This window comes from Tamandua tetradactyla, chromosome 2, assembly GCF_023851605.1.
Source record: "Tamandua tetradactyla isolate mTamTet1 chromosome 2, mTamTet1.pri, whole genome shotgun sequence".
Lineage (NCBI taxonomy): Eukaryota > Metazoa > Chordata > Mammalia > Pilosa > Myrmecophagidae > Tamandua > Tamandua tetradactyla.
The window spans coordinates 115362281-115385586 of NC_135328.1; the positions used below are offsets into that span (position 1 = coordinate 115362281).

A 23306-nucleotide genomic window follows, 5' to 3' on the forward strand; every position below is an offset into this window, starting at 1 on the left:
TGACCTGCTTTGAACATCTTATAATTTGGGGTTTCTCTGACCTACCCAGATTCTGTCAGAAACAGGACAAAGATCTTTCTCTACATACTAAATCAATATGGCTTGACTCAAGTGCTTACCCCAAATCATTTTCAATCAGTGTCATTTTGTAAAATTAAGTTTGATGTTTTATAATGTATGTTATTATCTATTGATAAGAAAACAATCCCTTTCAAGTTTGGTATGTCATGAACTTTGATATTGGAATGACTCTTTGGTAGCATCTAAAAGCAGATGTTTTAATACTGCAGGAAGTAGGGAATCATCAAAGCAGCAGTAGAAAAAGCTCTGTGACTTGGATACATGAATAAATTTCTCTGGATTTCAACTAATTTAAACATAAAATACGGGATTGTCATGAATATTAGAGATTATGTATCAAGGACCTGACACACAGTGGTCCCTCAATGAGCAGTGAGTATAGTCTAGACAGCAGTTAAATATTTTGTTGACTTTTGAGATGACTCACTTGCACACATGTGGTACAAATTAGCAAACAAGATATAAAATAGTTGTAAAGATATGATAGAAAGTGCCAAGTGGCAGATTTACTTTCTTAGCACTCTTACAGCAAATGTGAATTGTCTTAGACCAGTTCCTCAGAAGTAGGCCCAGAGAGGAATCCTCATGGCAAGGGAAGAGCTCCCAGGAGGAATGGGGAAGAGAGGGGGAGACACAGGAGAGGGAAGAGGAGAAGCCAAGCTAGGCTGCAATTTCAGGTGAAGCCTCAGCCTCAGCCTGATGTGCCAGGGTGCTCTGGAGTGCGAATCATGGTATAGATCCTGTAAGGAACTTGAGTTTGTCCAGTCTTAAGGCAAGAGAGTGGTTTTTACACTTCTGCACAGTCAGCCATTGGCTAAGGGGTGATAATGGGGCGGAGGAAGGGAGTGGAGGGCAGTTAATTCCCAGCCACTGGGAGTTGTGTTTGTGCTTTGGGGGTCAGGGGAGGAACTTCAGATGTTCAAGGGTATCCCTCTGAAGAAAGTTCCAGGAGCTACCCTTTAGGAGCCAGTACACATAGAAGCCAAGGGTGAGGGCACAGAACCAGTAATGGGAGCTGGAGGGCTGCTGAGCACAGCACTGACGACTTTTGCCATATTAATCAAGAAAATTTCATGGAAACATATCTGCATAGATGCTTCTTTTAGACCATGGGAGTCTGTTCCTCACCAAACACATTAATGGTAAATGAATTCATTTTTCTCTGGTATTTTATAAGGAACTAAGTTTGAGGCAAATATTTCCAAGTGTATGAAATTCAATTTTGAGTATTTGCCCTCAAGCATCATAAATGAGCTCCTCAACCTATTATGGCTCTAGTTTTCTCCTGAAGAAAGTTGTGCTCATTGCTAATAGAGGGCACAGACCTTGCACAGACAGAAACAACTGGGAAAGGGCAATGTCCACCTTCTCAAATACCAAGAGAGAAACTGGCAGCAACTCCTTGGTTCTTTCACATACGCATTATTCATCTAACCATCCAACCACATGCACAGCTCAGAGTTTCTAGGATGATATTTAAACTGAGCTGTACAATTTATGCATGTAGTTAACAAAGTTCTATAGAACAGAGATTCAAGACTATTCAAGTAAATTCTCATAGTTTTAAAAATATAACCTCTCATGCCTCTATGTCCTTGTGTGTACGGGATAATGCTGACTTAAATACTTCATGTAATGAGCACTCCATAGAGACAGTCAATTGGGTAGGAAAGTGCCACAGGGTCACTTAAGGATTAACTGACACATTGTTATACATGACTATAGAAACAGGAAACACCAAAATAATTCTACGTGCACATGGAATTAATTTATTGGGGTCATGAATGTTTCCACACACCAACTTTAAAAAAAATTTCTAATAACATTTATAATTTGGGCAATAAATAACCTTTTAAAGACAATTAAGTCAGCACATCTGGAAGCCTAGAACTGCAACAGGAAAGTACACCTACAGTGCTGAATAACCAGACCCATGAAAACAAAAATCATGTGGAATTTCTGAGGGGCCTAATAGAGAGATAAAACAGATAGTTAATGGGCACCTCAAGTTTTTACATGTAGATGTGTATTGCAATTATATATGTAAGTAAATAGTCAGTAACCACAATGGTTTCCACCAAGGGGCAGAGGCTGTTTTCTATTTTAAGAGACACTCAGAACACTACAGGAGTTGAGGAGATGAACAGAAAATACTGGGGGTGGGGAAAGAGGGGAAAATTCAGCCTGAGAATGATCGACTGTCTTTCTCAAAAAAAATTCTCAATGATTACTACAGTTACAAAATAACTGCAATGAATCATCATTTCAGGGTTGACACGTTTGCTAAAATGATAGGACAAAGCTACTCATACCTGGTGTATCCAACCCTTGGTATTTTTAAATTCTGAGAATGTGGAGTGGGACTATGCTTCTTCTTTGCTTTCCCATGCATTGTTTTGTAATTGAAAATTCTTGGAATTTATAACAATTTGATATGTAGCATAAGATGCTGAATAGAAGGAGAACTGAGAACTCAAACCAAAATTAGTACTGTTGATTTTCAAAAATCCATAATGAGTGGGAATACTCAAAACTGTGACCCTTGTTTTCCAGTTTTAGAGTCTCACTAAGCAGATTTATACATGCTAGATCCGTCTTTTCAAATACGCTTTTTTTTTTTTTGCTGGTAATATCTAAGTTAGTTTGAATTTGCTAACCTGTAAGCATATTAGGCAATAAGGTGAGAAAATATAATTGAATAAATCTGAATTACTGGGAAGGTCATAAAGAAGATGATCCACGTGACGATAAGGAAGACTGGGGAAGAATCCAATACCCAGGTCAAGTGCGGGGTGCAGAGGTTACCTACGGTCAAAGTCGAAAGCGAAGTAGTATGGGGGAAGAAAGGAGAAGAGGGTAGAAAACATCCAAAAGTGAGAGTCAATAAAATACTTTGTAAAACAGAGACAATAAGTAGGAGGTGGAGGTGGGTGAAGGATACTGATAGAACAAGAGATTTAAGGAGGTCTGGTCACAGGATAATTAAATCCTTCATCTTAACACCTAAAGTGACTCAAAAGAGAAGACTAATTTGGGCCACAAGATGGCAAAACACTACTGGTAATTAGTCAAAACGATGAGAAGCACAAAAATCAAAATGTACTCTCGTCCTCTCTGGAAATGCATGGCCTCAAAAATCTTCCAGTCTTGACCTAAAGCGTTAGCCTTGTTTTTTCTTTTTTTTTTTTTTTGTTTGTTTGTTTGTTTGTTTTGCATGGGCAGGCACAGGGAATCGAATCCAAGTCTCTGGTATGGCAGGTGAGAACTCTACCTGCTGAGCCACCATGGCCCATCCTAGCCTTGTCTTTTGAGTTACAAGCAACACCATGCAAAACGCGTGGGTTCTATTTAATGTTTCATCATCACAAAGAGGAAAAAAAAAATAGAAAATTTCCCACAATGTCTTTGCTTACTCCGAAAACACAGCACTTGGATTTTCAAATGGTGGCACTTTTCTCCCAATACCAACTGATATTTCAAAAAGAGAACACTTTACTCAAATTATATCAAACATGAAAATAATTACCGTTTAACGACCTAGACCTTTCAGTGAATTGGGGTGTATAAAAGGAATCAGATTGAAAACAAGAAAGGATTATATGAAAACCTTTATTATATGAAAGCATAACTGAAAGACAGGTTCCAACCATTTTCAGCTTACAAGTGCTCGTGATCACGTGATAAGTAATAATTACGGCATTCTATTGAGTGCGTAAAGCTGGGGGAAGTACAGACACTAAAATCTTTCCAAACCATCCTTTGGTGTGTGTGTGAGAGCGGCACATATGCATGCACATGAGTACTTGTAGACGGATGGGGTAGGGGGAAGGGTGGGAGTGAGGGCAGCATTCTCGTAACCCTGAAATGAAATTTTCTCTAAACCCTTAGATCATGAACACTTCTCCCCTCACTCCCCAGACATATGTGTTTTTCCCCAATCATCTTTTGTTATAAGAAACTACTTTAATATATGACTATATCAGTGCTGCCTACATTTGAATACTTTACATACACGTTTGCAAGTTTTTTGCTTTATCCAAGTACCTTCTATACTATTATCTCTCACTCAGAGATAGTCTTAATAACCTGCAATTCCTGTGTGAGCTGCATCTCTTCAATTGCCTCTCTTTCTATTCTTCCCCTTGCTCATTCTGCTTCAGTCGCAGTGGCCCCTTTGCTGATTCTTGGACAGACCAGACATACTTCTGCCTCTGTGCCCTTGCACGTCTTCTTTCCTCTGCCTGGAGTGCTCTCCCCTCAGATATCTGCATGGTCACTCCCATTTTTTTCATCTCTTGGCTCACATGTCATCTTATCAGAGAGGCTTTTCCTAACCATGCAAAATTTCAAAACTTCTATGATGCCACTCTTACCCTGCTTGACTTTTTTTTTTGCCCTGCTTGACTTGTATTCATAGCATTTGCCATCCCCTGAAGATAACATCTATATATTTTTTCTCATTTTTTGTTTCTTTCCCACCACTAAAGTTTAAGCTTCATGAAGCAAAAACTTTCCTCTGCCTAGTCAATATTAAATTTCCAGTGCCCTAAGATCGTCCTATTCAAACAGTCTTTTTAAAATTTAGATTACAATGAAATTATTTACTTAATATTTTTATTTCAATTTTATTTAACTTAGCCTTATCCTAAACAATCATACCATGAAACCATGAGTACAGAATGGCAGGAATATTTTTTCAGGTATATTTTTTCCAATAAAATCATCTTATGACCACCAGCTTTGAGAAATACAGCATTATTCAATGGCAATACATATAAATGCCATATTATATATATAGCTAATACAGTGACTTGGGCATGGAAGAAGTCTTATTGTGGGGTTTTTGCATGATGTCTCTTAGTCTCACAGCATAAAACAATAAAGCGGGAGTCATGAGGCCAGGTGTCTGTTTCTGGATCTGCCAAGTCGCTTAAATTCTCCAAGCCCAATGTCCTCGTTTATGTAGTAAAGGCTCTGGATGATTCCTAAGCTTGCTGCCAGCTCTCACTGTCTTTGATTCTACCAACAACTACAAGATCGCAGGAAGGACTCCTAGAAGGAATTAAGTTTATCATACACTTATAATGAAATATATTTTTGAAAAAGTGGCTATTCTTTTCTGAACCCCATGATCCTCTTATTGTAGGCCTCTGGATAGCAAGCCCCCATTGCCTCAGAATGGGTTATCAAAGCAGAACTAGGATAAAAGAGTTGAAACCCTTGACCAAGGACAGAAGGCTCTTTTTTTATGGAAGAAGGCCAGTATGCAGAGGGAATGATTGAATTAGAAAAGCACCATGCTGCAACCCTTAGAAATTAAATAACTCAGGAAAAGATCAGGTTCTGGATGTTAAAACCACCAGGTTCAAGTTTGGAGGAAAGGCTTATTGGCCAAATGTCCTACAAGTCACCTACCAATTGCAAAAGGAAAAACTTACATTTACAAGGAAATGACCTGGTGGTCACCATCTTAAAAAGCAATCCCACTTAACATCACTAACAGTGAAACAGCCTGACCTTATGTGCACTTAGATCAACCCCAAGCCTGTAATGGCATGAAAGCGACAAAGTAGGGATGGCTACATAGTCTATCAAAGGCAGAGAGAACTGGGGGCCAGTTTCATCACATCTCCTGTGTCCCCAGAGCTGCAAAGATGGCTTTGCAGAGAGAGATGAAAGTTGTTTGCAGGGAGAGAAAGTTAGGAACACAAGATATAAATTCTGACTTCCTCAGACTAGTGACCAGGAACAAGGAGGAAGATGGACAACTTGGCAGATACCACACGTAGAAATGACCACCAGTGGGACATATGTCCTCTCGCCAAGCTGCAGCACTTCTTACTTTCTATTTCCTGATACACACAACCTGAGGAACTGGGGAGAAAAGTGATGGAACAAATGCTGAATTTTTCGTGATTACAATTATATGTCTGAGATTATCTAGAATGTGATAGATTAAATTTCTGCTCCTCAGTGGAGAAAGGGCTTAAAATAGCTATTTTTTAACAGTAAAAAATAGTCACATCTATTGCATTATTTACTTGAGATATGCACCTACTTCATTCTTAAACCAATTCTTGACATTTTAGCGATTCCTCAACCCATTGTCAAGGTAAGGAATTAAGATATAATGTGAGGAATAAATATTTCTGGGATTATATATATATAAGATATATATATGTATATACAACCATCTTGCAATTGTCTGCACTCACAGAGGAAATGTTAAATGTAGGTAATACATAAATTATTTCTTCTGGGCTACAGAATGCACAGTACTTCAATATGGATAAATTAAACGTTCCAAGGATTTACTTCAAACAAAATAACAAAGCCACACTGTGAAGTCTGGCTTTAAAATTTTGGGAAACAGCCCAGCTGTTGAACTTCTTCCTGACCCACACCATTCCAGGAAGCGACAGCTTGGGCAGGGCTGCTTCATCTCTGCTCTCAAGCTTATATTACAAAGGCATTCCTGCCAGGATGGATGTTACTTGCAAATAAATAGTAAACAGAGTCACTGGGAATATTAGCGAAACAAGAAATGGCTTCTATTTATAAATTAAAAGTAATATTCGCTTGAGACGACCACGAGTTTGAAAACGCACCCAAGGATATTTAGTATTGATCTACATCTACAATACTTCATATGTTAATGGTGGGAGACTGTTTCCTTAGTGGAGGAAAAAAAGACTATGGCATTTCCCACGAAAAGAATAAAGGAAATTACCAGACGTGCACGGCAGACTTTTTTAATGAGTGTGTGATTCTGTCGAATGGTTTGTAACAAGATAGTAGGTATTAAAGGTGGAAGGGACCCTCAGATGATCTTTTGGTTCTACTCTCTTATTTTTGGTCATTACACTACTTGCTTTTACAGATGATCCAGGAAGTCAGAGTGGAAAAGGCTCCATTGGTGGTTAATGTTACTCAAGTTTGCTGGGACAACTAAAGTTGACAATCAAAATTGTAAACAGACATGCCACTCATTCCCAACGTTCGCCTCTCCTACCTCACTCCTGTTACGTCGGGGGAAACGGGAAGAACACTGCAACTGGAGCTGCGAAGCTGTGTTGCCCCTCCCAACACGGCTTCTGGAACCGCCCCTTCCGGACACCTGACTTCCGGAACTGATGAACCGCCCCTTCCAGACACCTGACTTCCAGAGAACTGTCCCTTCCGGAGCGCAAATGACCCCCCCTTGCTTAAAAACCGCCCACGCCATCACCCAGGTGCTGACTTACCTCCCTCCATCTTGTGTTCGGTGAGCTCTGCCCGGGAGCGCAGAAATACTCCCCCCACCTTTAAATTTCCTTGTCTATGTTCCTTCTTTCTCACCCTTTCGCCTCCTAAACCTTTCAACTCCCACCTCCTAAACTCAGATCCTTTTCCTTCCTTCCACTTTGACTAGTTGGGACTAAAGTGACGCTTCTGCTTTCAATTCAGAAATATTAACTTCTTAACTAACTAAAGACAAGCTGTCAGCTGCTATAGCTCCCAGAAAATCACAGAAGAAGCCAATGAAGTTTTGCTAATACTTTGATGCAAATAAAAGTCTCCGTCTCCATTCACCAGGCCAAGCCTTGGCTTCTTTCACAGGAAATGTGGCGTTTTGGTCTATCCTTATAATAATATGGATGTGTAGTCTTTTACATAAGGAAGAATTTAGTTTTTCTAGAATCCCTCTTTTCCTCTCTAGCAGGCTGTAAATACATCAAATATCACAGCCTGTTTTTTTGTATAAAAGAAATCATTTTAGCAGTTGCAATCCATTCCATGCAAGAGGAAAACACATTAGAACACGAGGCTCAATGAGCTCAAGTTTTTAGATCTAAACTAATGATTTTGGGGGAACTCCCTTCCCCACCGTACCCCTTTCCTTTCTGCACCTTTCCTTCGGTAAATGTTCCTCTCAAAAGAAACCAGTAAAACCTACATGCTAAATCAGTAAATACATAAAACTGGTTTCTCATTAACCCCCAAGCAATTTAAATAGGTGAATTGTTTAAAAAACATTAAAATTAAGAACTTGCAATAATTCATACATTAGATCTTTAATCTTATTAGCAGAAGGGCTTAAAATAAGCATGTTTCCACAACTATATATTTATGATACGTGCCCACAAAATACAGACACAAGGTAAATTACATTTTTTCCTATAAAATCAACTAATAAATCTTGAAACACTAATATACACTAATATGGTTGTGACACTTTTTCTGCAACTCAGACTCCTTATAAATTCCTCTATACTCTTTTCCTTAATGATGTACTTTTATAATACAAATCTGAAAAATAATTACCTCTTACAGAATTAGTTCAATGATCCCAGCACTAAACTAAGCACTGATTTAACTCTTAGAATCACCAGAGAAATGGCTATTATTTCCTCACTGTACCAAAAAGGAAGCTAAGGTCTAGAGTTTTTAAATTTTGTCCAACTTTATGGTTGGCAACTGGGAGAATTGGGATCTGAACCAAAGTGTGTCTGATTCACATTATTATGTTTCTATATGCTTCTAAGGTTGAAGACTTAAAGAGTTAATAGCCTATAAATGTGAAGAAGTTGCAGTATTCAAACAGACTGTGTCACATGAGAATTCTGCTGATTTAGAGCTAAATTTATTTCTATAGCCATTCAGTATCTCTTGCCCAAAATAAACTAAGATAAAATCAAAGCATATTTAAGTCATATTATTATCTGCCTTCTTCATAAATTCCAAAAAGCTTGTTCAACCAAATCAGACACGAAGGATAAAAAGGAAGCAAATCAAGAGCGAAGAAAGAACGTTAAATTAGAAAGCACAGAGATATAGAAGGCCAAAATGAAAGAGAAGAAAATGGAAGGTAAAAGAGGAATGAAGAGGAGAAAAGAGAAGAAAAACAGTAGATTTTTGGATTTTTTTTTTTTTTTTTGCATGGGCACCCTCCAGGAATATAATTCAGGTCCCTGGCATAGCAGGTGAGAATTCTGCCACTGAGCCACTGTTGCATCACCCAGATTTTTGAATTTTGAAGTTTCCTTATAAAGTACATCACAATATGTGTGAGGTGGTCAAAATGGCTTCATCAAGTGGTTTATGGAGGAGCAAAGAGATAACAATTTTCATGGCTTTCATCTTAAGTACAAAATCTAATTTCCTGAAAGATCTTTTACCTTTTAGTAAAAGTAGTAGGATGGGAAGTCACTCAGCAATACTGCCTGCATTTTCCATATTACAAGCTACCATGAGCTTTCCCCTGAATCTTAAAAGATTTTTGGGAATGCTGGGGTAAGATAGTAAATTCGAAATTATAAGCTGATTCTTCTGCTTCCTCTCTTGCCTAATCTAGCCAGTTCTTAGAAGTTCTACACACATTTTCAATACGTTGCAGAGAAAAAAGTATGTTCTGTTCTCATACATACATAATCCGAGCATTGGCACTAAAAGTAGAGACATTGGAAAGTAGATCATCACTTCACAACACACAGAAAAAGCCTTTTATGACATCTCCAAATGACAGGAAAACTACTTGGACTAGTTCTTTTCTTTAGATACACAACATTTTTCAGTTTGTTAAATGACTCAGTGACTAAACCAAATGTCTCTTTCAACCGAATGTCTTTTCTGAAATTCCTGAAGACTTGATTGGTTTTGAAAAATTTTGTCCTCTACTGAGAAAGTGCTAAGACACATTTTGAGCTCAATTTGAAGCTGGCAGTGGGCAACATAAAAAGGGTTCCTGTGGGGGGGTACAAGGGTCGTTCAGTGGTAGAATTGTCACAACCCATGCACTTCCCAAAACACAAGCAAAACAAACAACAAACAAAACAAAATGCAACAAACAAAAATTCAACAAATGGTACTACAATAACAGGATTCACATGGAAAAAAGAATGAAATGTAACCCCGTCATACAGCATACAAAAATAGATAGACAAATAAAAGAGTTCTTGTGGAAACCTATTATCTCTGATGATACTTTGGTATTTTGTGAGGTCTGTATTCCCCTAAAACAAGAAAGAACAAAAGCTCATCACTAACTTTACAATAAGAGAGTTAACTATTAAGTTTTCTTCTAAATTTATTTTTGTTTGAGTCCAGAAAATTTAAATAATACTACCGGTTGTTCTGGAAATGTCACCCAAATTCATTCAAATAATTTTATTCCATAAAGACAGAGAACCTCACACCAAATTTTGAAAAAAAAAATTGCCAAATGTGGTGGGTTAAATTCTGTACCCCAATTTAGACATATTTTTGGTCTTTACCGACGTTCCTCTGGGATGAACCCATTGTAAACAGGATCTTTTGAAGATGTTATTTTAGTGAAAGTGTGACCCAACTGTAGGAGGTTGGGCCTTAATCTGGATTACTACAGTCTTTCATAAACAGAGCAAAAGTCAGACAGAGAGCGAGAGAATCATGGGGAGAATCAGAAACTGAAATTCAACTGAACCTGGAAGAGAAAGGCGAGGACATCACCACATGACGGGAAAGCCAAGAAATCCAAGGATTGCCCACCAGCCAAAAAGCTACTGACCCCAAGAGGAAGCAAGCAAGCCTTCCAGTCTCTGAAACCATGAGCCACTCACTAGATCCCAGTTGTTAGGCCAATCTCTTGTGTGACATTTGTCACCACGGCTGGGAAACTGAAACACCAAAGGATTAAGGATCTACACGCAGAGTAAAACGAGTGAAGTATGCTTACAATCCTAGGGTGGGGAAGACCTTCTGAAGCAAAACTCAAAACTTAGATAGAAAGGACAGACAAATTTGCTTTTCTATAAAAGGTAAATCTTTTTGTCTGCCCAAAGAGACCATAAAAAATTCAAAAGACTATTAGAAAATATGACCAACAAAAGGTTAGTATACATAATTTATAAAGTAAATCTATAAATAAACAAACAAAAAACACTTTTTTCTTCACAGAAGAACCATAAATGGCTGATAACCACATGATGAAGATGGTTCATTTTATTAGCAAACTATCATTTAAATCCAAATCAGCAAAAACCTAAAAGATCAATACCATCCAGTAAGGGTAAGAGTATAAACAAATGGGTACCTTCAGATACAGTTGCTGGAAGTGAAAACTGGTAAAGCATTTATGGAGGTTAACTGGGCACCATCCATCAAGATTTAAAATATATGCATCTTTTCTCTCGGCAACCCATCTCCAAGTATCTATCTTTACATACAAGGTATTATTTGAAATAACTTTCTGAAAACTTGGTAACAACTTAAATGTCCATTCAAAGAACAAAAGTTAAATAAACCACAATCCATTTGTAATAATAATAGTGATAAAAGTAAATATCTATAGAGTGATACTAAGTACCAGGAACTTTTCCAAGTGTTTCACAGACATAACTCAGTCTCTTTGGAACAGGCTTATGAGGTAGGTATTATCATTACCCCATTACAGCTAGGAATACTGAAACAGGAAAAAATGAGAAACTTGCACAAAGTCACAGCCTGTAAGTGACAGAGTCAAGTTTCACACCCAAGCAGCCAGGTGCCAGACAACTCCAAAATACTGTTAAATAAAAGGCAGTTGATAACTAGGTACCAATACAGAAAGATCTACAATGCAAGTGGTCACCTTAAAAAATATGCAGAACATGACTGATATATAATGACTTCATGTAATACAAAATAAACCTATCTATTTGATTATCTACATAACAAACAAAGTTATGTATTTGATTATTGATGGAAGACACACATGCCGATTAGATAAAGGTTGCCTGGAGTGGAAATGATAATGGGAGAGGAGGGTGAAGGTGAATTTCCACTTTTTATACTCTGTATTTCTCAACTATTTGGAATTTTGAAAAATAAGAATGCTATCCTGTATTACTGTTATAGGTTTTTAATGCTGTCTTTCTTTCAATTAAAAAAAAAAAGCATACGAAAACAGTTTTTGTCCCTTTAGATGTTGCTACAACTATGTTTCTGGCTTTTGGTCTCATTTTTCCCTCTTTTAAAAGTTGATCCAAAGATCTGTTAAACTCAACCTCCTAAACTTTCTGGAACTGTTCTCAGCTCATGTAAAATGTTTAACCTTCAACCTCTTTAGCTTTGGCTGCACTATGTTTAAGACTATTTTTAAACAGCTAAGTCTTGGGTTGCTGTAGAAAGGCATTTAGAAGGTCATCTGCAAGATGAGAAAATTAATCTGTGGGCTCAAGTCTAACATTCAGAAAACCTGGATCTGCATCCTTAGGCAGGGTAGGTTTTCCGTTAACTACGAATTGGCAAAATCTAAATCTTACATAGCAGGATGGAGGCATCTACGGATGCATGGAGAGGAGGCCACAGAGGAAGTCTGACTCTTGGATGCTCTTAAAGTTGAATTAGAGAAAAGGTTCCTCTTCTAGTTCATTTTCTGGGATTGTTTAGGATCACTTAGGTATTTTACTCTGGAAAGACAAAGTGTGTGTGAGAACTTATAGAATAAACATCATATCTGGACTTGTATCAGAGAAGCCAAGTGTGCTGGTTTGAAAGGAAGTATGCCCCCTAAGAAAAGCCATGTTTTAATATAAATCCCATTTCTTAAAGGTAGAATAGTCTCTATTCAATACTGTATGTTTGAAACTGTAATGAGATCATCTCCCTGGTTGATGTGATTTAGTTAAGAATAGTTGTTAAACTGGATTAGGGGATGACATGTCTCCACCCATTTGAGTGGGTCTTGATTAGTTTCTGAAGTCCTATAAAAGAGGAAACATTTTGGAGAATGAGAGATTCAGAGAGAGCAGAGAATGCTGCAGCACCACGAAGTGGAGAGTCCATTGGAGATGAAGAAGGAAAACGCCTCCCGGGGAGCTTCATGAAACCAGAAGCCAGAAGAGAAAGCTAGCAGATGATGCCATATTCGCCATGTGCCCTTCCAGCTGAGAGAGAGAAGCCCTAACTGTGTTTGCCATGTGCCTTCTCACTTGAGAGAGAAACCCTGAACTCCATTGGCCTTTTTGAACCAAGGTATCTTTCCCTGGATGCCTTTGACTGGACATTTCTAATTGGAACATTTTCTCGGCCATAGAACTGTAAACTAGCAACTCATTAAATTCCCCCCTTTTAAAAGCCATTCCATTTCTGGTATATTGCATTCCGACAGCTAGCAAACTAGAACACCAAGTAACAGAAAGCTGACAGCAAAAACTACTTTTCCCCAGTATGGTTAGGGCTAAACCCACTCCTCTCTTCTTGGCCCCTGTATTAGTTAGAGTTCTCTAGAGAAACAGAATCAACAGGAAATATTCATAAATACAAAATTTATAGAAGTGTCACGTAACTGTGGGGATGTAGAGTCCAAAATCTGTAGGGTAGGCTGTGAACCTGATGATTCTGATGGAGGGTCTGGACGAACTCCACAGAAGAGGATCACTGGCCGAAGCAGGAAGAGATCCTGTCTCCTCTGAATCCTCCTTAAAAGGCTTCCAGTGATTAGATTAAGCATACACTCCCTTTGGCTGATTACAAATGGAATCAGCTGTGGATGTAGCCAATGTGATCATGATTTAATTCTATGAAATGCCCTCATAGCAAAGACGGGCCAGCACTTGCCCAGCCAGACAAACAGGTACTACCACCTAGCCAAGTTGATACGTGAACCAGACCATGACAGTCCACCCCTTGTTAACCTGGCAGTTATACTCATCACCTTAAACCATACCTAATTTCTAAATAGAAAACAATAAAGGGTACATTTTTTTCACCTAACAATATTCAACTGTCCTGCATATAGCCAGAAATACATTAAATCTCTCCAGAATAGGGTACAAGTCCTTGGGTAATATTCATTCTTTAACTTGATATCTTAAAACTTAAATAGTACAACATGAACAAAACAGCAATACAGTCCTCATTTCTGTAACTGATCACATGGTCATAGTTCATATTTATCACTACCTTCTTCCACTACTCATTCCATGTTCCCTTTATCCTCAGCAAGCACTTCAGCTGGCCATGGTTCTTTGCCTGGTGGGATGACCCAAACTTTCATTCCTGAAGTTTCAGAGCCATTGGTAGACCTGCCAGGATTGGATTGTTGCAGTTTTCTGTTGATTTTAATCACAGGGCATGGCAGTACTAAAAGACGCCCTAGGGGATCTCCCATATACCAGGAAAACTCTTCTTTACCTCCATTGTGTAGTTGCAGTCCTATTTCCCCCAATAGTGAGGGTCAATCACCCCAACAATAATGTAATCCCCTTCTTGACTTGTTGCTCCAAGGGCATGAGTAGCCCAAAGTGACCAGGTGGCAGTCTTAGAGTCCAGTTCGATGGAATCGTTGTTTCTCCTGGTGGAAGCACTCTCCTTTTTGGAACTAAAACCTGTAGACTAGTGGAGCTCAGGGTCGCAGGGACAGGAAGTAAAAATTTTCCTAGTGGATCACTAGGGGTAATAGCGAGTGGTACCACTCCCATTTCCACCCTTGGTTCCTGGACCCATAGATCCTGGCTATGGGAGAAACAGCACCATACAGTAGATACTGATTCAGAGCATACACAACTTCCTGGAGAACATTACCGCAGCCCTTCGAGGTACTGTCACCTAGTTGACACTGTAACTGAGTTTTCAAAAGACCATTCCACTGTTATATCAATCTAGCTGCTTCTGGATGATGGGGAACATGGTTGAAGACCAGAGAATTCCGGAAGCATGTGCCCATTCCACACTTCATTTGCTGTGAAGTATGTTCCTTGATCAGAAGCAATGCTGTGTGGAATACTATGACAATGGATAAGGCATTCTGTAAGCCCATGGATGGTAGTTTTGGCAGAAGCATTGCATGTAGGGAAAGCAAACCCATATCCAGAGTATGTGTCTGTTCCAATTAGAACAAATCACTGCCCCTTCCATGAAGGGAGTGGTCTAATGTAATCAACCTGCCCCCATGTAGCTGGCTCACCACCTCAGGGAATGGTGCCATATCTGGGGCTGAGTGTGGGTCTCTGCTGCTGGCAGATTGGGCACTCAGCAGTGGCTGTACCCAGGTCAGCCTTGGTAAGTGGAAGTCCATGTTGCTGAGCCCATGCATAACCTTCATCCCTACCACCATGACCACTTTGTTCATGAGCCCATTGGACAATGACAGAAGTTGCTGGGGAAAGAGATTGATGGTATCTACAGAATAGGTCATCTTATTCACTTGGTTATCAAAAACTTCCTCTGCTGAAGTCACCCTGTGGTGTGCATTCACATGGGACACAAATATCTTCATGTTTTTAGTCCATTCAGAAAAGGTCTATCCACAAGAACCTGACCATGACACCCCCTTAGTTTTTTCCAGCACCATATACCATCAGTGCCATCAAGCAGGGCTCCAGATTGGAGAGGACTCTTTGAAGACCTGACAGCCCTTGTGGGCATAGATTCTTCCATTTCTCCTTCATATGCCCTTCTACATCTTAATTAAGAAAGGCAGCCAGAAAGTAAAGTGGGAATTAAACACAAGACTTGTTGCAACACAAGTGGCAGCATTCAACTGTCTGGTTGCCCATTTTTCTGGCAATGAAGCTGTCCTGGAAAATTCTTTGCACACCTCTTTACCAAAGCCCTATTTCAGTGAAAGTGAAAGTGAAAATTAAAATAAGAAGCAGACCTTAGAAGAAAATAGTTAAAATTAATATATTTACATATGGGGGATCAATGCAAATATAGATTTAGATGTAAATCTAAGTCTATGTCGTAGGATTTACAACATAGATTTGTTGTAAATTCCATGCATTTGTATTAAACACACATATGAATAATATCTCTACAGCTGGCCAAGCACTAAGAGGGGCTTTATTTAGGGTGTCTGCAATTAAGATAACTCAGTCTTCCAAAATCCAACAGGACAGTATAAACGCACAGAAATGAACATGGAAAAAACTGGAATAGGATAAATTCCACCTCCTGACCTCTTTATGAAACAGGGCAGGAATCCTACTGGACACTATCAACATAAAGCTTAAAATATATCAATCAATCATGAAAGATGAATTCTACATTAGCACTAAGATATGTTCCACCATCTGGCACTTCAGCTTGCTTCAGAACTGGACAAAGGCACATACTCCAAGACTATACATCCAAAGGAGACAAAAATTGAAGATATTCATATGCAACATGGATGAAGGGAATTCTCCAAACTTAAACTGCAATAATTGTTCAAAGCCATGTGTGAAAACCAACAGGTCCTAAGACAAAATCTGGACACAATGACCTCCTAACTATGACTATTACTTATCTGGAAAATTGAAAAAAAGAGGTGGGGCTTTGGCCCCTTTAGAAACCTAGAAAAATCCCAGTGTCTCTCTTTAACCATTCACATATTAGCCATCCTCCAAATATTATAACTGTTCTCCACTTGCCAACCAAAAGTGGATAAAATTGCAAATCCTCTCTGATCATTCTTTCACTGGATTAACATTTATTGAGTGTCAGCTTTGGGTGAGGCACTGAATATGTAATGATGAACAGATATGAATTGTCCTGCCTCTTCTGGATTGCACCATCAACATTTGGTTTATGATGAATCTACAGAACAAAGAAAAAGTCCTAATGAGGCTTAACATCAAATGGACCCATCTCTACTGAAAACACCCCCATCTCACTGGCTGTATCTAAAAGTCCAGGTTTAGCTCCCTGCTTGGAATTTAGAGATCATCTTCCAATAAAAGCAATACCATAAATAATGTTAGGGTTTCAGGTCAGTCCATACAGCTTGAGTTGCCCTGCATTGAGCTGCAGGGTGATTTTAAGAGGTTACTGGCTGGTTTATGTTAATCGGGAAACTTAAAATGAACAGTATTAAACTGTAGATTAAAATCTCGCGGTTTCTATCACTGGTTAAGACAATCGATGCTGGAGGCTGGATTTTCTGCAATGTTAGGTTTGGGTAGAAAGCTGCAGGTGCCCGAAGATGGGCTGCCAGCCAGCTTTGAGTCTTACTCTCTCTCCAGGATAAGAGAAAAATGATGGAACACAATCTCCCCAAAGATGGTTCTGAGTGTAGGAATTATATTTGGAATAGTTCATTGCCTATTCAACCACTGACCACTCAGAAGGAGTCTGTAGTTTGGGCCAAAGTTATGCATATTTCATGCCAATGTTACTCAGAAATCATGACCAACATTCATCATGGTTATCTCAAGATGTAAATAGTGTTTTTACATACTCTTCCCCTTTTCAGCAATAATCCCACCTCGAGTAGCATTTAAAGCACATTAAATTACACTAATTTTTAAATACCACTTCTTATCCAGTTTCATCTACACTCCTTGGCAGGATCCTCATTTTAACTTCTAAATCCCTAAAGACTGGTAAAACAATAACCTCAGCTCAGGTCCGTTATATACACAGGTTAAAAGTAGAAAAATTAAGTTATTTTAAATAAGAACGTGAGTCTTCCAAACAAAATTTCTGAAATAATTTTTATTTATGCTTAGGAATAAGGGAGAAAATTATGATATCCTAGTTACTCCATGAGGGAAGTCATTTACTGACTTTGTTACAAGGTTAAGCAAAATCTTTCTTACAATTCATTAAGGATGCTCCAAGATTATAGTCAGAGAATACAGGTGCTTTAGCGGTAATCCCAAATTATCCACATAAAATAGTATTTCTATCTCCAAATGAAATACAATCTTCTCTGAAGCAAAATGGCTACCTTTTCTTTTCAGACACACCCTGGCCCCACCCTCTTTAGTGGACTTCAGAAAGTACATTAACTTTGAGAGACAATTCTGCACAGATGAAGGAGTGGGGAGGGACTCTCAGATTTTGCTCTAAGAATTCCCAACATTCCTGCTGAGCTCCCAGGAGGACCTGGACACATCTTCTCTTTCAAAAGCCCCTAGGATGAAAAATCTCAAACTGTACCCCTTAGGAAAGGTAGGTTATACTGGTCGGGCCTGGTACTCACTGGTGAAAATCTAGGCTGGGTCCATTCACTCCAAGTTCCTCTACGGAAAGAAAGCATCTGATAGAATGAGAAAGACAAAATGCCCTTATAGATAGCTGGCAAGAGGAGAGGTGCCGCCTGGCCCAGACCTGATGCCAACTGAAATCCAGGGGCCTGAAAGGCTTGGGAAGCGGTGAGAGAAGTTGGGTTGCAATGCCTTCCCCCACACCTTGCCTCTATCAGAGAGAGGCCTGGTAGCCCACGTTTATTTCACAGAACGGCAATTCTCAAAGAATGCCTGGGCTACTCAGCAATGGCATTACCAGAAAGCTATTAGAAATGCAAATTCTTAGGCCTACCTCAGACCTACTAAATTAGAAACTCGGGGGTGGGTCCAGCAATGGGTTTTAACAAGCCCTGCAGGACTGTTTTGAGGCAGTGTCAAGTTTGAAAACTATCGCTGTAGAATGAATTAAAATCATTGTAGCATAGTCCCTTTTCCAAGTCTTATTTATAATTGGAGAATGAAAGATCTTTTCTCTTCCTAAAAAAATATCAAGGACCAGCAAACAAGAGAGAGGCAAGAGTTCGGGGGTGGGGGTGGGGATTGTTAAGTGCCAGTTGACCACGTCCCCCCACCCCCATCCCACCTCCTTCACCACTGATCTAAGAATTTCAATCAAGAGAGGAGAAAACATGAGAAATAGATCTAATCTACCCCAGAGCCCAGTGTATGCCAGGCAACTTATTGTTAATTAAACTGTCCCTTCCAAGTAGGCATGCAATGTTCACAGCAACTGGAGTCCCACCACACATATATAGCTAACACACCAGACCTACTCTGCAACACAAGTAATGAAAGACACCAACTAAACCTTTTTCATGGCTTTCCCAGACTTAGTGGCTATTTAAGGGACCACACACAATACAACAAGAGCACATTAGCCAATGCATAAGTATAAAATTCAAAGCAAAAGCATTGAAACTCTTGGCTATTTATTTAACAAGAGCATTTATACATCTTCTTTTCTCAAAAGATAATTTTCAATCCTCTAAAAGAGAACAATTATCTGTTAATCTCAGGCAACATAGTCCCTAATGTTCAATCCAGCACTGACAATATTTCCACTAAAAAAAGAAAAAAGCCACTTATTCACATAACTCCAGCAGACCACCAGTGACTGCCCTTATTTTGCTTCCCTAGTCTATTTCTTAAATTTCAAAAGATGAGAATCTGGAAAACAGTAGTAACCCCAAACGCATGCCACTGAAGATCTGGAAGTCAAATATATTAGGGAAAGGTCCTTTCTGCACAAAGTACATGGATCTATATCTATCCTACTGTCTCTATATTCCGCCTCCCTTTTGGAAACAAAGGGAAAAATCAAGTCCTATTTGTCTACATTGCCCTTAGTCACTTGATATTCAAGGCACCGGTTCCATGTCTTCTGGGCAACTGTTTTCATTGGAAAGTGGGGATTGCTGAATAATCAACAATATCTTGCTTGCTCCGTCTTGATTTGTAGTATTATATCCTTGTTGCTATTTTTTTCATCCTTAAAACCAAGTCATCGTAAATCTAGCCACTTCCTTCTTGACTGGTAATTAGCATTAGTCACAAGCCAAAAATGATTCCACATAAGAAGCAAAATAACAGAACCCTTCTTACCTTTCATGCCAAACTTGGAGTGTCTTGCCAACTTAAGCAGAAACAGCATCACCAGTAGACAAAATCCCACCACAGATGCAATCACCACCACTGCATAGACCTAGGAAAGGCAGAAGGGTAGGTACAACCTTGCTTTAGTTCTCTATCATCATATGACGATGAGGAGGAGGAGGTGGAGGAGAAGAAGTTAACATGTATTGAAAGCCGAACAATCTCCTCCAAAAGCCTTACATATTCACTTACTTCTCAACAACTGTACAATGAACTATCAAGAGCCCATCATTTTCTCTACTTTACAAATAAGGAAGCATAAGTTAAAGCATATAGAAATCGACATCCAATTGACAGTTTTAAAGTATAGACACATAAATATATTTCTTATGTATATTTATGTGTACATATACACACAAGACAGAGAAAAAACATGAGTGGCAAAACATTGATAATTTTTTTGAAGCTGGTGAAGGGTACAAAGGCATTTATTATATGATTCTCCCTACTGTTGTGCATGTGTGAAAACTGTCCATAATAGAAAGATGTTTTTAAGTTAGCAGTTGTGGTTCTTAGACATCAGTTTATCTTGGCATGGTAAGTGGGACTGCAAGGGAACAAAAGTCATATGAACTAACCTAGAAGTGAAATTCAGCCTGTGAAAGCCCATGGGGGTGTAGGATAGGTGCACTTTTCTGTATGGGTGTTATAGGTCATTAAGAATGCTTTGTAAATTTAAAAATGTAATTGCAAGGTGTGCCTGACATAAGTAGAGAGAGTGGGTTCCAACAGTGAATCCTGCCTCAACCATGAGTGAGAGAGAACAGAGAAACAAGTGGAAACAGGGATCACACTGTCACACTGCTGCTGAGGGAGGCATAAGGCTACACTGAGCTCAAGTTAACATTTTAGAAACAAGAACAGAAGCAGGACTATGCATCTCCTTCCATTCTTGTTGCTCAGCCTAAGGCCCTACCTATGAAAAATACAAGTTTGATTCTCTACCCAAGGAGTTGGCAAACTTTCTCTGTGAAGGGCCAGATAGTAAATAAGCCAGGTTTATGGACCACAAGGTCTCCATAGCAACTACTCAACTCTGCCATTGTAGTTCAAGAACAGCTGTAGACAATATGTCAACAAATGCACATGGCTGCGTTCCAATAAAACTTTATTTACAAAAACAGATGGTAAACTGGATTAGGATGCAGTTTGCCAACTGCTGCTCTAAACTGTCTTAGATATCCACGCTGACTTAGATGCTTAAGTGTCTTTGCTTCATTTAGTCTGCATAATAATCCTTAAAGCAGCTGTTAATTGTCCCCATATATAGTAATCATTAGTGCTGTTCACCAAAGATTTCTGTTTTTCTTTCTGTTCCTCTCTGTTGGACTCACTTCCTGGTTTGCTTGTGGTTAGGTTCATTCATATGACTAGTTCTGACCCCTGAGCCAAGACTTGTGCTACTCCCAGGGTGGGAGATTTAACTGCCAGCATGAAGTCATCTAGATTAGGGATTCTTAACAGAGAACACTGTTGGCACTCAAGGCACATTTAGCATTTTGGGTTGTCACAATGGGGGAGGGGTGCTATTAGCATGTAGTGGGTAGAGGGCAGTTACACTGCTATGCCTCCAACAGTGCACAGGACAGCCCACGCAACAGAGAACTACTCATCCTGAAATGTCAGTGGTACCAACACTAAGAAACCCTGTTCTAGAGCTCTCTTTCTTTCTACTGCATAACTGCTAACTTTCCAAACTATCCCTGCTTTATCAGCCTATTCCTAGAATGAGGATGAGGCTGAGCAGAATGCCTAATCAACGTACATAATATAAACATGTTTTAAGACATTAAGATCCAGGGATTTTTCTTACTGCAGCATAGCTTATCCTGACCCTTTGGGGAGAGGCAGTGTAGAGAGATTAAGAATATGAGTTTTTCTTGAGTTTAAATTTTAAGTTTACCACTTACTAGCTGCACTATTTCAGAATTATTTAATCTCTCTGCACTTCTTAGTCCTTATGTGTAAGTGGAGATTATACTAATTTTACCTTATGTAAATGGAGATTATAATAATTTTGCCTTATAGGTTGTTGTAAAGCCTCTAACGGGCTTGGAACCATGTCTACTACAATAAATAATAAGTAGGTATTAACTATGATGATGATGATGAAACTGAAATTCACAAAAATTAAATAAGAAGTCCAAGATCACACATGGCAAAGCTTGGAAATTGAATTCCAAAAACTGTGACTTATCAATTAGGCTGCCTCTCCACTGTGAGTGGTCGAGAATGAAGGTAGGCTAATAAAAATCATGGCTAATCCTTGAGCCACACCTTTTCTGATGTCAGATGGGGCAGCACTAAATTAGTCACCAAGCCCAGGAAAGGGCACATGCCAAGCACTTGGCAGGCACGGAGCAAAGCAGTGATAATCCTCTTTTCTCGTGCTTCAGCTGTAAGTGGCTCTCCCAGAGAATGTTTCTGCAAATGTTTGAGTGCAAACTAACTCTGTCTCAGCAGCCTCTGCTACCAGCAGAATGGCATAGAGTCCTAAGAGGAAATTATCAAATAATTTCCCTTCGACTTGCCTAATGATTTTGTATTTTTTTTAATCTTTAATTCTAACATTTTTATAGGACAGAGATGACAGTTTTTTAGCTATAGTTCTCTACTTATTCAATGCTAGACTTCTAGAGATCATGAAGGAATACAGGTCCAAACTCCATTTTATAGATAAGGTCAGAGGACCTGCCCTGAGTTGTACAACCCCTCTGCAGTAATGACATACAGTCTCGTACCTACTTTGGGAAGTAACTGACTGGGATTCAGAAAACATAGGTCCTTATTATAGCAAGACACCTTGTCTTACCAGTCATAAGAGCTGGAGCTAGATGGTTCACATCTCCAAGCCTCCATGTCCTCAGTGTACGCAGAGATAATAATATCTCTATAACATTGTTATAGAATGTTAAAGACAGCTTGGGGAATCATAAGCGGTTCTACTTCTGAAAATAGACAACTATCCATAAACAAATATACATTTAAGCATACTGAAGAAGTTCTAAATTTAAAGAAGTTTTTTGTTAACAAGACTCCTGCGATGGTGAGAAAAATCATCTTCTCAAAAACAGATTGTGGGATAAATACAGAGTTGCAGGTCATGGGCATGTGTTGGGGAGGAGTGGTCCTTATGCGGAAGACAAGCCTGGGTGACATGACTTGTTTTCTGTCTGAGAAGACATCGGAGGATTGGACAAGGCAAACTACCCTCCTCTTCAAAGGTGGCAAGCTATGCAAGGGCCGCTTGCTGGGCCAAAAAAGTCAGCATTTGAAGCTGTCCTCTGAATGAGCTGACAACAACTTTAGGTTTTGTATCAGATTCAGGGTTCTGAAACTTTTCTTCTAGATCAATGACCTTGTCTCAGGTCAGGACTGTTTATGTATTAACTACAGGAGCCACCCATAATTTGTAACTTTTCTTTATATTATACAAAACATTGCCTTGCACTTCTTACATCTACTTCCAAGGGTCTCAGATGGAGTCACAATGTACAGACTTTTAACAAACATTATTTTCATCGATCTTGCCTTCTGGTGGCCGTACTAGAAACAGACATCAGTGTATACGTCTTCTTCAGTGCCAACATCATTGACATTTGCTGATTCGGAGTTTAAATT

General features: G+C 39.1%; 1 protein-coding gene across 5 annotated transcripts in view; it reads right to left on the reverse strand.

The window, feature by feature from the left end:
* NTRK2 (neurotrophic receptor tyrosine kinase 2) overlaps positions 1-23306 on the reverse strand; it is a 371375-nt gene that overhangs the window by 260494 nt on the left and 87575 nt on the right. For 4 of the 5 annotated variants that reach the window (XM_077148538.1, XM_077148537.1, XM_077148540.1 and 1 more), the window contains one exon: positions 19635-19734. In XM_077148538.1, the coding sequence (XP_077004653.1) occupies positions 19635-19734 (100 nt within the window). Of the gene's footprint in view, positions 1-16459; positions 16600-19634; positions 19735-23306 lie in introns of those variants that run through there. The other variant, XM_077148542.1, reaches the window with a different exon arrangement.